Raw genomic sequence first — 13,524 nt, 5'->3', positions numbered from 1 at the left:
GCGGGAGGGGGCTCCGGGCTGGGGCGGGGGGTTGGGGTGCGGCAAGTGGTGCAGGCTCTGGCTGGAGGTGTTGGCTCTGGGGTGGGGCTGGGGATGAGAGGTGTGGGGTGCAAGAGGGTGCTCTGGGCTAGGATCAAGGGGCTTGGAGGACGGGAGGGGGATCAGGGCTGGGGTGGGGAGTTGGGGCATGGAGAGAGGCTCGGGTGCAGGTTCTGAGCAGCACTTACCTCAAGCGGCTCATGGAAGCAGCAGCATGTCCCTTCCCCGGCTCCTAGGCAGAGGTATGGTCAGGTGGCTCTGCATGCTGCCCCGTCCACAGGCACCCCTGCTGCAGCTCCCATTGGAGCACTGGAGGGAGCCATTGGAGCGTGTAGGAGCTAGAGCGGGGCAATGGTGCAGCCCATGACCCCGCGCCCCGGCTGGAGCCCTGGAGCGGGGCCTTGCCGCGGTTTCTGGGAGCCACGGGGTGTTGCCTCTGACCCTGCGCCCCGGCTGGAGCGGGGCAAGCCCCAGACCCTGCCTCCTGGCGCGAGTTCCCCGGCCATACTTTGCCCACCCCTGCTTTATTGGGATGTGTGGGCGCACCATCCTCCGTTCCTTTTGTGCTGCCTTGGCCCAAGACAGAATACAGGTGTATCTGCCAAAAGCATACTCTGCTTTTCTCTTGATCTCGTTTTCTGTCAAAGTTAGTTGGCTTAGGGTTGTTAGAGTTTATATGAGAATGAGAGAACAGTCTTCCCTCTCTTTTCCCTCAGGAGCTTGGTTCAGCAGGGTATGCCTGGTTCACCAGGTTTCAGTGCTACCTCTCTTGCCAGGAGGCTATACTGGCGAGTGACGGACACTCCAAGTGTGTCCATTTTCTGGGGGAGGCCCACATCTCTCAGAAATGCTCATTTTCTTCAACTGCTTGATCATGTTCGTTCCATTGTAGGTGTGTATGCTCGCCCTATGCACCAGTGCCGGAAGTTTTTCCCATAGTGGTATCCATAGGGGACCAGCTCTGGTGCTCTCTGGAGTGGCATGCATATGCACTGGTGTAAGAGGTGCCACCCTCCCCCCCCCTCCCCCACACACCTCAGTTCCTTCTTACCGCCAGTGACTGTGCTGGAACATCTGTTTGCCTCAGCAGGCTCACTCCTCTCAACTGTGGCTGGTTGTGAACTGTTTTTATATAGTTGTTAAAAACTTTGATAGCTTTATAGTCCCCTTAGTGTAGAGTTAGCGATAGTTTGTTAGTCCCAAACAGGACTTAGCGTAGGGACGGGGCATGCCCCGGTCCCCAGGCTTCAAATCTTGTGACTGTTGCAAGAAACCTCATAGAAGCTGCCTGAAGTATTCAGAAAAATCCCATGATAGCGACAAGTGTCTCATCTGCAAGAGCTTCAGACTGCGGACCAAAGTGGAGCAGAACATTCGTCTCCAAGCGCTCCTTATGGAGTTGGCCCTCACACCGGCCTCAGACGACCAGATCAAACTCTGCTCCCAGCACCACAGCCTCAGTACTGGCTAAAAAGCAAGAAAGAAGGGCCAGGAGAGGACAGTTTCCTACATTCCGTAAAGGGAAAGAGAGAGCTAGAGGCGAGCAAAGACCCGTGTGGGGCAGCTTTTCTCCTCCAAGGCCCGCCCGCCCAACACCCTGGGGAGTGGCAGAGGCACTTGGCACCTGGCAGTGCTATCCATGCTCCCTGCCAGTGCTGCCAATGCCAGCCATGGAGGTGCCCTGTTTGAGGAATAAACCTGCCTTGGGACCCTTTCAGTGGTCCCCATCAGTGCGACACTGCTCCTCGTCGCAGGAGGAGCGCCCTGTCAGCGCTCGCCTGAACAGTGTCAGCAGTCCCCGGATGCAGGCTGGCTTGCCTGCAGAGTTCCCGGCGTCAGTCCCCAGATTCCAAGCAGCGTTCCTCAGGCTCTAGGTGTCCATTACCAGCGGTCTGGCGCAGACCCGCTGCGCCACGGCACCAGGGCACCCAAGTCTCTCTCCCAGCTCACAGCACCGCTCCGGAGGGTCAAGACGCCAGTCCCTGAAGCCCCGTTGCCGGATCACCAGTACGGTTCACCACAGGTGCATCGACGGTCTCCAACACGTTGGTCTTCTCGCTCCCGTTTCTGCTCCTGCTCTACGGAACGGCACTGCTTGTAAGGCGTAGATCATCGGGGTACTGTCGCCGATCTGCCAAATGCTGCTGCCGGTCACTGGGATTGCGGCACCAAGAGCCATCGCCCTGTACAGGTCCTCAATGGAGGTCCGCAGCCAGAGCCAACGCGATCGAGGTAGACAGGTGGCCTTGGCACCGTCCTGGTCCCCCAGACAAGTCTCCCCCTCCTCCGGCTCTGATAGCGAGGAGGAGACCCTGCCTGCAGGACAGGGCCACCCATCAGGGGCATCATGGCCCCAGGGCCAGTGGCCAGCCCCCTAGCAACTCTGGAACCCTTGGGGATTTCCCCACCCGTTACAGGGGCATAGGTCGGTCTCAGGGGCATCCGACAGACGATCGGTGACAGACAATTGGCAACAGTCTCCCACTGCCCCCTCACATGGATATGGAGTCAGAGCAGGTTCCCCAGGGCCAGCCAACCTCAGCTGAGGCTCCCATAGCAGCAGTGGCAGAGTTTGCAGATCCGCCTGTACCTGCCGCCTGATCATTTATCCATCTACCAGTATTTTTTCCAAAAACTCATAGTTCCAGCAGGAATCCTATTTCCCTATGCTGGGCGTTAGAAAGGCCTTAGCTTTCTACTTGGATAGCAATAAATGGCTTAGGAGATCTCCTAGATGATTCGTGGATAGATCTGACAGGGCTCCCATTTCTACTAATGCATTTAGACAGTCTTTATTGGGTTGTATCTGTACATTTTATGAGTCTGCAGGTTCTCAGGCCCCCCAGGGTGCAAGTGCATTCAACTTGACATCTACTGCATTTTTGAAGAGTGTCCCAGTATCAGAGATCTCTTCTGTGAGGTGAAGTTGGGAGCATCCTGTTCAATAACCTATGCTGGTGAAGGCATAGGAAAGAAATGCATCAGTCACTGAATGGAGATCTGTTCGTGGATTTTCTAATCGGAGGTTAAATCATAGGAATAGTTTACTCTTTGATTTTGATTTTAGTTTTGTATTGAGTCTTCCTTGGTGTGCCTCTAGATTGCAATAATCTATAAACAATATTTCTGTTTACTTGTAACTTTTGTTGAAGCGAATTTCTGTTTAGGTACATCCTATTAGGTCTACATAATAATGGGTGAGGGAATAAATTACATGCTAATTAAAATGACAAATACAGATTACAGTATTACAATGTCCGAAGAAATACATCGTACAATTTGATGATATTTTTTTTTCCATGACTACTTTGCGGTTGAATCCAGTGGCTGTTTTCTAATGACTGGTTGCATTTTTTTTTCCAGGTAATTTACTTAAAGAAAACACCAGAAGAAGCATACAGAGCACTTTTATCTGGATCTAATCCACCATATCTTCCATTTAGGTATGCCTGCAAATGAAATATTACTTGGTCGAAATTTTTTACTTTAGAACTTGATTTTCTTGAGGCATTTTCAAAGTCATGAATGTGTGATGTAAAAATCTTATGGTTATAAAATGATTACTTCCCAAGAAATTCTTCTTTGACTTTTGGAGAAAACATTTGCTCCCAGATAGAATAAGTCCATATGGATTGAGAGCCGTGTTTAAGACACATTTCCATCTGAGAAAATCACTGCTGATCAGCCACTAATTAAGGCTGACAACATTGTAGCTCAAAATTAATTTATTAGAAAGATTATAACTTGCTGATAAATTTTTTTCCATGTCATACACTGAATTTTACAAGTAACAGAAGCCATCTCAATCAGTTTCTTCCAGTGCGGCCTGTATAGCTAGACTTATGAATTACGTTAATTTTATACAAGTGTATATTGTCCCCATTTTAAAGGGGACATTTGAGGCTCAGAGTTAATGACTGGGTGTTTTTTCCGTTTTTTATGAATAAATTAGCTTGAGGCATTTTAGGTAAATTTGCATCGAAATTTGCATTTAAAGAGATTTTAATCTCTTCTTTGTGTATACATAACACAGAGCAAGGATTCTCAAGCATTTTTATAAGGTGGACCACACTTCAGTAGTATTGCATGGACCACCTGCCCTCCCATTTCTGGTCACAACAATCCATAGCAACTCTGGTAGGCTTATGTGCCAGCTGGCTCGAAGAAGCCATTGGGCAGCCTTAGACCTCCTCCCATAGAGAATTGCCCTGGTGCAAGGGGACCTCTCTGCCTCTTCCATGGCAGTGTAGGAGGCATTTTCAGGGCAGACATGTGTGCCTGCAAAAAACAATAAAGCATGTTGAAAGAGGGGCTGAATTTAGGGCAGCCCAGAGGACTGCCTAGTGTACGCTGTGCTAGCTCCTGCAACTGCTCAGTGAAGGAGTATCAAACTGTCATCCCTCTGCTGGTGTCTGCCTGAATCAGGCTCTTGGACAAACAGTTGGGTGAAAGCTAGAATAGCTGGATGTAACAGGCTTTTCTGAGGACCATTGTGGCTACAAAAACCTCTTGCTGATGACTTTGTTGCTAAAAGTACTTGGCATCAGTTCAGTGATCAAAGCTTTATCAGTAGAGAGCTGTTTTGTTCACACCTTGTGTTTAGACATCTGCCAAAAATATACAAAGTTGGCTAAGCTGCTGGCATCAAAATCTGCTAAGCTGCCACTGTTTATAAAATAATAAAAAGGCACTCGGTGGCCTGAATAAAGAAACGTACCTTTTTTATTGAAATGCCAGTGCTTGGTCATAAAATCCACAGGATCGAAAGTGCAAAATGTGTGGACCGAAGTATGAGTTTTTGAAAAAGCAGTTGAACTAGTTTGTAGTTAGTCTTAGTAACTGTGTCCCAACTAGTGCATTTTTCTGGTTCCTGGTCCTTCCCCTCTAGTTTGTGAGTTGGGTAGTGTGTCTCGTCTGTTGATGCAGATACTGTTTCTGAGGCTTCACATTCCTGTCCTTGCAATACATTCTCTGCCTCTAGTAGTATAAAAAAGGCAGCATTCAGCTCTTCTGCCTTTATTGCTTATTTTGAGAGAGTGACAAGTAAAAATCCTTTCTCATCCTTTAGGGGACAGAAATTTGGGGAGCTTTGTTTCTTAAATGGCCTCACCCACTGAGCTCATGCTCTCCTTTTCCTTTCTCCCATCATGGAGAAGACACAGAGCAAGCCAAAGTTCAGGAGACATAGAAGGGCGCTCTGCCACAATCGCTCCAGTCCATGGACTCTTATTTTGCTAGGGAAAGGATTCAGAGCGTGGATTTGTTAAGGCCTCAGCCTACCCTGCCCCACACGAGCCAAAGCTTTCTTAGAAACAACTTGAGAGTGGTTCAGTCCTTTTTGGTTCTTGTGACTAAGAAAACCAGACCTCCTTCATCTATCAAGGACATCAGTGAGGGAGAAGTATTTAAAAAAAATTCTCTGAATCCCCATTCCATTTCACCTGGAAAAGAAAAAGCTCAAGGATCATCCCAGATTCTTAAGTGGATAACTGAATCACTTGGCAAGGAATCAAACATTCTTGGAGTCTCCTTACTGAGAGAGAGAGATCCTATGCTCTCTTAGGGATATTTCCCTTCACTTCCTTTCCACTTATATATTGGATGATGAAGAGATGCTGACTGTAACCCAAAATGGAGACAAGAAAAGGGGGTAGTCCTACTGAAATGATGACCTCTCCCACTCCTCACAAAAACAAAATAAATACTAAAAACTAAGGGGGGGAAAGCCAAGAATTGCACCAGATTGTCCTCTTTCCATAAGTTCTAATGCCACCATCAAGGAAGGAGCACTATCTGCTTCAGGATTTTGAAAATCCTGTGATGGAGAAGCAGGAACATTTCTTCCCCAGGCATGTTTGAATAAGAGTGGATTGATTTTGCTTTTTAATCAAAGTGACTTCAAATGACTTGTATTATGATTTAAGTAAGCAAGCAGGAAACTGACTTTTTAGTTACTGTATATACTCGATCATAAGCCCATTCGTTTATAAGCCAACCTCCCCAAGATGGATAAGTAAAAATAGAAAAATTTTATGACCCATTCATAAGCCGACCCTATAATTCCGGGGTCAGCAAACTTTGGCTCCCAGGCCGTCGGAGGGCCGAGATGGTTTGTTTACCTCGAGCGTCCGCAAGCTTGGAGGTAAACCTAAGTAAACAAAGTGTCCCGGCGCATCAGCTGCTTACCCTGATAGGCTGGGACAGCAACTGGTGGGGAAATACTTTGGGAGGGGAGAAGCTGGGGGTCAGGGGAGTAACCCCCGTGACCACCCCCCACATGACCCCACCCCTAGCCCAGGACCCCCCCACTTTCCCCATCCCATTCCTTCCCACCTTATCTGGGAAGGGCCAGGGGAGAATGTTTCTGGCCTGGCTGGAGCTGCTCCGGTAGACTGGGCAGCGTGGCTACAGCCTGCTCTGGTAAGCCAGACCAGGCAGTGCGGCTGCAGCATGTTCCAGTGGGCTGGGCCGGGCAGCACGGCTGCAACGTGCTCTGGCGGGCCGGGCGGCGCGGCCACGGCCTGCTCCTGGGGGGCGGGGCAGAGCGGCACGGTTTCAGCCTGCCAGCCCTGGAGCTGCAGTTGCTTCGTAGGCTGGGGGGAGAGCAGCGTGGCCAGAAGCGGAGAGACTCTGGCCCCGCCTCTTCCCTTCTGGCTCTGCTGGCTGTGCTGTCTCTCCTTGCTCCCTCTGTTGGAGGGGAGGGGCTGTGTCCCACCTCTCCCTCTCTATACCCATTCATAAGCCAACCCCCTTCTCTGGTGCTTCCCTTTTTTGCTAAAAAAATTCGGCTTATGAATGAGTATATACGGAGAGGTTAATTTTCATTGATTGGTATAACTATTAAAATATCTTGACTTACAACTACTGAATATAGCCTTTACACTAAACTTGGTATTTCTTTTTGCTAACCAGGAAGATACACTATATTGATATTCATTTATTTAAGCAATTCTATGCCTTAACTTGCATTTATTCAGATTTCTTAATTTTTACATTTGTCTGAAATTACGTATTTATGTACAAGATTTTTTTTTTACATGTTATTTCTTTAAGCTGCATTTGGATGTAAACTGGAATTCAGTTAAAATGCACAAACAATTTTAATATGTTTTTTATTAGTTAAATAAAACTAAATATGCAAGGTACATGTTTTTTGCATTTAAAACTAACTGATTTATTAAACAAAGGAAATATCTGTAGTTAGTGAAATTGAACTGATTCATTCTGGGTTACCATGTCCTTCAAGTTTTTAGAACTAGTAAACTTTATCCTCTCACACCTTGTTTTTATTCATAGTTTGGTAGAGGAAAACAAGCTTTTCTGCTTTTTCAATTCCCAGTTCGCTTCTCAGCAAATGAATGAACTAGTTGATTAAACAGAAATAAAGAAAATATTCGCTTTTCACCTGCAGAAGAGGCTGATTCTGCGAAAAGATGGTTTAGCACTTCAGCAACGTCTGAAGCCACGTCTTAGCCAGTGATTTCCACCAATGCAGTGGTTGAATTTTCTTTTAAACTTGAGCAGCAGCAAATTATTTCAATAGTTTATGCCTTAACGTAAGTTGTTCTGATTTCAAATTTTATTCTAAATTTGTTTATTTTTAAAAAGAAAAATATTTTGTCTGATTTTTAAATTAAATATCCAATTTCTTATTTTTTTTTAAAAAATGCTCATGTGTGTGTGGTGTATGGATTCAAACCAAATCCATATGGAGAAAGGTGGTGCCTGCCACTGATATCCAACCTGAGAGAGAGAATGAGCAAGCTAAATCTAAGGATAAATATCTCCTTTGCAAAACTATAAAACAAGTTGCAATTCCCTTGCATTCCTCCTTTTGAAGAAGTCATTAGGGAGCAGTGGGAAACTCCTGACAAAGGAAAGAGGTTTAACTGTCAGGTGCTGAAATTCTAGAGCATCCTGGAACCTGTACTGTCATCATAGTCCCCAAGTCAATGCAGTAGTGGCAGAGATATGGTAACCTCTGCAAAAAGAAACCTTTGTGACCCATCCATTCAAACCAAAAACTCTGCAGACAGAAACATCCTAAAAACTGATGATTCTCAAGACCCATGATGAATTTAACTTACAGAAGCTAGGGAAGCTAGTGGTGTTTGTAACGAATGGCTTCTATGAGGCTGGCAGTAAGAACCATGGAGCCAACTCTGTCTTAAGCCCTGGACAGCAGATAATTATCCAAAGCAAATCCTCTGTAATTTCAGGTTCACAGAATTCTGCTCTAGGACAAATCGGATAAGGTAGTGGCTGAGAGACAAATGAAAGTGCTCACTCAGGAAAATACAAGAAACTATAAGACCCTGCTGTAAAGATAGGAATGAAATGAGCTTCTAACTTCAGAAAAAAATACTATTCTTATCCAGTGGGTAAGACCTGGATTCAGAATACTAAGGGGAAGTCCACATGCAGGAAGGGGCCCAACACTTTTTTTCCAGTCCAAATAATCAAAATGAGTTCAGCAGTGCCTGCCTCTGTTCAGAAATAGGCTGTTGGGGAGAAGGTTATCCCACTTCTGAAATGTATCTGGTTCTAATCAACTTCAGACAATTGGGTCTGGGAGCTAATGTGTGGCATAGTTATTTTCATAGAACCTCCTGCTCTTCTACATGTCTTCCAAACTTCAGGTCTCTAGTGGATCATATGTAGTATCAAGATTCCTTGGGGTAGCTCATCCTATCCAAACCAAAAGGCATATTTTTCTGTTGAGGTCTGTCCACAATGCTATGAATTCTTGTAACCCATCCATTTAAACTAATGGCATTTAATTCTCCGTTTTTAAATTTATTTTATTTATTTATTTTATTTTACAAGAAGACATCCTTCCTGGTCACAATAGTTTTGGCAAGAAGAGTCTCAAAAATCTCTGCTCTTAGAAGACACAAGCCTTAGAATACCATCCATGAGGACAAAGTAGTTCTTTGATCACAAAGTCATTTGTAACCAAGATTAAACTCACAAGAAATCATTCTTTCTTCTTCAAAACTGCAGCGCCAAAGGGAAAAGCATGGCACATGTCCACTTTGAGAGAGTCAGTAAAAAAATACTGTTGTAGAACCAATCAATTCAAGAAAACATCTCTCTATATTCATTTCCTTCCCGCTGGGCCTGAAAGCATCCACAGCTAGCATACCTAGGTAAATCAAATTAATCAGCTATCATTGAAGTATATCCAGTTATACATAAACTGATTTCAGAAGGGATCAGAGGCAACTCAATACATTTGTGACCTTCTGCGCAAGCAGACTGTCAGTTACCCAGAGAAAATCTGTGCATCTATCACCTGGTCATCAACTGACAATTTGATAAAGCACTACAGACTTGAACTGCATTCCTCTGCAGAAATATCTTTGGCATGAAGTTTCTCCAAGCAGTGATCCTAAAATAGAAGTATTACTAAATTTAGGGCTGTGGAATCGTCTTTTTAATTCATTCTTTCTTATGCCTTAATAAATTGCCTTATGCTTACTACATCCCAGATGTCCGAGTGGACAAGAGAGATGATCCAGAATGGAAACTGTAGTAACTTTATAGCTTCCCTTAAGGGACAAACAGCTCCTCTAGTTCACTTCATTCAATATGCCTCTGGGTATCTATATGATGACCTCCTTAGTAGATCAGATATAATTGCTCTACACATTATTTCAACTATGGGGTGCCTAATGTGTACTATAGGCAGGGCTTCCTATTATAAAGCATGAAGTGTTGGGTAAACATAAGACCCTGTTTTCAGTTACTTATAACTTTGCTGAAGTTTAACCATGTGGGCTGAAATTTTCCATGCTGAGTGTCAGTCTCTGACATGATTGAGGTGTTTCCAAAAAGGCTTTGGGGAAAGCACATTGCTTTGCCCGTGTTAAAAAATTCTGGTGATCTTTTCTTTGAGAAGCTCTAATAACTTCATGCTTTGCAGCAGGGACTTGAGCTTTATATCAGGGATGTGCTGCTTTCTGTTGTTACTGTGAAAGGCCACCCATATTTGGCAAAGTTATAAGCCTTTGAAAAATCACAGGCACATTCTCCCTAGAGACTTGCTAGAGCTTCACAGCTTATTTCCCTGAAGATTCCACCTTGCTGAGCAGGATTTTTCCTTCAGTTGCTGCCTTCAGCTGTGCGGACTGCCAATGCTGGGTCAGATGCAGAGGAGACAAGAGAGACCTGCCTAAGGGGGGCGGGGGCGAGGAAAGGGGCTGATTAGAGGCTAAGGCAGAGAGGGAAATTGGAGCTGCAAGTTGGGGTCCTGGCAAATGGACTGGCAGCTGGAGATGGGGATGGATTGAGAGCCTGGGGAGTGGGAGAGGGCAGGGAATGGACACCAAAGATCGGACTATCAACAGAGTGGGAGAGACTGGGACTGAAAATATAAATAAATAAATTAAATATAGGGAAGGGCAATATTTATACATAAAAAAATAGATCCTGAAGAGGCCATCCTATAGATACCAAGAACACTTCTCTTGGGTGGGGTGGGAAGTCAGTCCCAGAAAGGGTGCTACCAGCTTGTCAGTCTTCGATTTTTTTCATTTTTGGCTCATGTTTTTCCCATTCACATTTAATCTCATGGATCAAACTGATCTGTCTTTGTATGTGCAGGAAGAGATACAGTAGAACTTCACAACTCTGGTGTTCATATCTTTGGACTTACCAGTCAACGTGGACACCATGTGGAACCTGAAGTAATCAATCAGGCAGCAGCGGAGACCACACCAAAAAAAAAACAAAAAACAAAACCCCCCCAGCAAATACTGTACTGCCTCAGGGCTTCAGCCACAGAAGGGTGGGGGTGCTGTAGCCGCAGGTTCGGGGGGTGGTGGACTCCGAGCGCGGGAGGGGGCTCAGGGCTCTTGGCCCACAGGAGCACCAGGGTTCAGGGCTTTAGACCCACGGGGAGTGCTGGGGCTCGAGGCTCCATTCCCGACTTCACCCCCATGAGGGGCTAAAGCCCCAAGCCCCGGCACGTGCACCCTTCCCCCACTGAAACTGGGAATGGAGTCATGGGGAGCCCTGGCACCCCCCGCAGGGCAGAAGCTGGGAACGGAGCTGTGGGGCTGGAGCATGAGGCACCTTGCCCTCCGCAAGGCTGAAAGCAGGAGTGGAGCTGTGGGGCTGAAGTCCTGAGCCCCAGCGCTCCCCCCAGGTCTAAAGCCCTGAGCCCTCCAGAGCCCCCCACCCGGAGTCTTGGCGCCTGGAGGGTCAGGAACGCCCCCCGTCTGAAGTCCGTAACGTCTTGTTCAGAGTTACGGAACATTTGAGTTACAAACAACATCCATTCTCACGATGTCCGTAACTCTGAGGTCCTACTGTATTTTCAACAAGGGGGAAAAGTCAGTCCAAGAAAGGAAATACATTTTCTGTGAGTTGTCTTAGTGGTGTTCAGTGCTTGTTGAATCAAATCTTGCACTACAAAAATAGTTTGACATGATGATAGTTTCATGATTGAGATTATCCTGGTACAAGTGACTTCAAATGTCAGAATTTCTCAGTGTAATGATCTAAGGAATCGCTGTTGAATCACGTCTGCAGATAGTTTCTTTAGTTAGGGGAAGCTGGTAATATGACCTTTTAAATGTCTTTTGAGTATAGAAGACTATATTCTTTATTTAAATAGTTTGGAGGTTGCAGGATAGGCAGATTCCTTTAGGGGACACTAAATGTTTACTCAGAAACTGATTTAGTTTCATTTAGCTCAATGACCTGAAAAGGCCTTAATCAGCTTAGAACTTCAGCAGTTATTTCATTTAAAGACTGCTTCAGCAAAATATTGTGGAAAAGTATCACTGTACCCTTTACCAGATATATAAAAACACTTTTATAGTTGCAAACTTGCAGACAAAGCAGTAGCTCAGAGAGGCTTATAGTCATCACTGCTCCATTTGAGATGTGTTTGTTTGTTTTTTCTTGGCTGACTCATTTTCATCATATCCAAACCCTCTAATTTCTGAAGGTCTGCTACTGAGGAAAGTGCATAAACTCTTACTGTCCCCCCTCCCCCCCCCCCCAAAAGGAACACCCATTGTATCATTCAGACATCCTTTTTCCTACTGTAACCTTGAAGTTTAAGATTTTCTTTACAACAGCAGGAAAATCCTTTTTGCAAAATTACTTAAATGGAAATGTGCATGTGTTTATATTCAAGAAAAAAGCCAAATATATTTGTATTACAGTAACTGCATCTGAAAATCTTTTGATTTTTCTTAAACACTGAGGACAATTGAAATGCAAAAAGCAAAACTAAACTCTCCAAAAGCAGTTAGGTAGGAGACAATATGCAGAAGTCCATGTTTTTTTGTTTTTTTTTTTTTAGGAAAGATGACTTGTTTTCAGTTGAATGTGCTACGAGAGTAAAGCATACTGAATAAATATCTGTGAAGTCTGATGTTTGTATTACTGTGTTTGTTTGCAAGTCCCATGCAGATTCCATTAATAGTTTGTCACATTAATACTTCACATATAGATTAATATTTTTCATATTTTGAAACCTGTTACTACAGATCTGCATCAAATAGCAATTGGTAATGACTTTTTTTTTAAAGGGAAATGTGTACAATATTGCAACAAGTTGGCCACTTGAGATTGGAAGAGTTCTTTCGGGCTGCCAGCAATAAATTACCTGACAAGCAACAAAAATACAGAATATAGTATAAATTCATAGAATTAAGTAGCAAATATCTGCTTGTTACCATTTCATTAATTTATTGCTCTGATGTCAAGTTATATCAATATTTCTTCATTCCTAACACGGAATTTAATGAATCGGACTAAAGGAAATTCAGGAAGAACTGGAATTCAAACAGCTGCTGTACGTTTCAAACACACAGGCTCTGTTATGCATGCTCTTACTAATTAAGTAAATAGACCATTGAAGCCAGTGGGACTACTTACTTGTTTCCAGCTAAGCACATGCATAAACTTGAATGATTGGGACCTCCTTGTGATAGGCAGAAGGCTTACTTTTTAAGAGTAGATCGTTTAAAGAACTGTTTCCCCCCCAAATTCCTGAATTTCCTCTCCTGTTTCCACTACGTAGCACTATTGGGGTCTACCCTTCACCCCAGATATGACTGCATTTCAGTGATGCTCTGTGTATTATATGTGAAGTACTTTGGGATGTCTAGGAATGAAAGTCCCAATAAAAATGTAAACAATATCTACGCGAATAAGTGCAGCTTTGCTCTAAACAACTAGATTGCAAGCACTTACAAACAAAACTTCTCTCTCCAACAAAAACTAAATGCAGAAAATTCCAGATTTAAAGGGCAGTTCTATTTTTTAAAAATGACTAAAAAGGGAACAGTGAGATTGGAGGGCCATAAATATTCAATGAACTCATGTTCAAATCTGCACATCTTCTAAGTAAAAACGTTTGTGTAGATGTGAGCCCTGCAAACTTGTGCAGCAGCTCAAATTGTGTTGTCTAGTTTGCACGTTGTAACTATAGTTAATGATTGTGAAACTGGAACTTATTTAACAATT

The 13,524-nt window shown here is 44.4% G+C and overlaps 1 protein-coding gene across 6 annotated transcripts in view; it reads left to right on the top strand.

The window, feature by feature from the left end:
* CDC14A (cell division cycle 14A) overlaps nucleotides 1-13,524 on the top strand; it is a 137,638-nt gene that overhangs the window by 53,200 nt on the left and 70,914 nt on the right. For 5 of the 6 annotated variants that reach the window (XM_005300895.5, XM_065554284.1, XM_024107337.3 and 2 more), the window contains one exon: nucleotides 3,403-3,482. The exons of the other annotated variant lie outside the window; for it this stretch is intronic. In XM_005300895.5, coding sequence (XP_005300952.2) covers nucleotides 3,403-3,482 — 80 coding nt within the window. The remainder of the gene's footprint in view (nucleotides 1-3,402; nucleotides 3,483-13,524) is intronic. 6 annotated transcript variants of the gene reach the window in all.

Source organism: Chrysemys picta, chromosome 8 (assembly GCF_011386835.1).
Source record: "Chrysemys picta bellii isolate R12L10 chromosome 8, ASM1138683v2, whole genome shotgun sequence".
Lineage (NCBI taxonomy): Eukaryota > Metazoa > Chordata > Testudines > Emydidae > Chrysemys > Chrysemys picta.
This window is presented reverse-complemented; position numbering and strand designations above follow the sequence as displayed.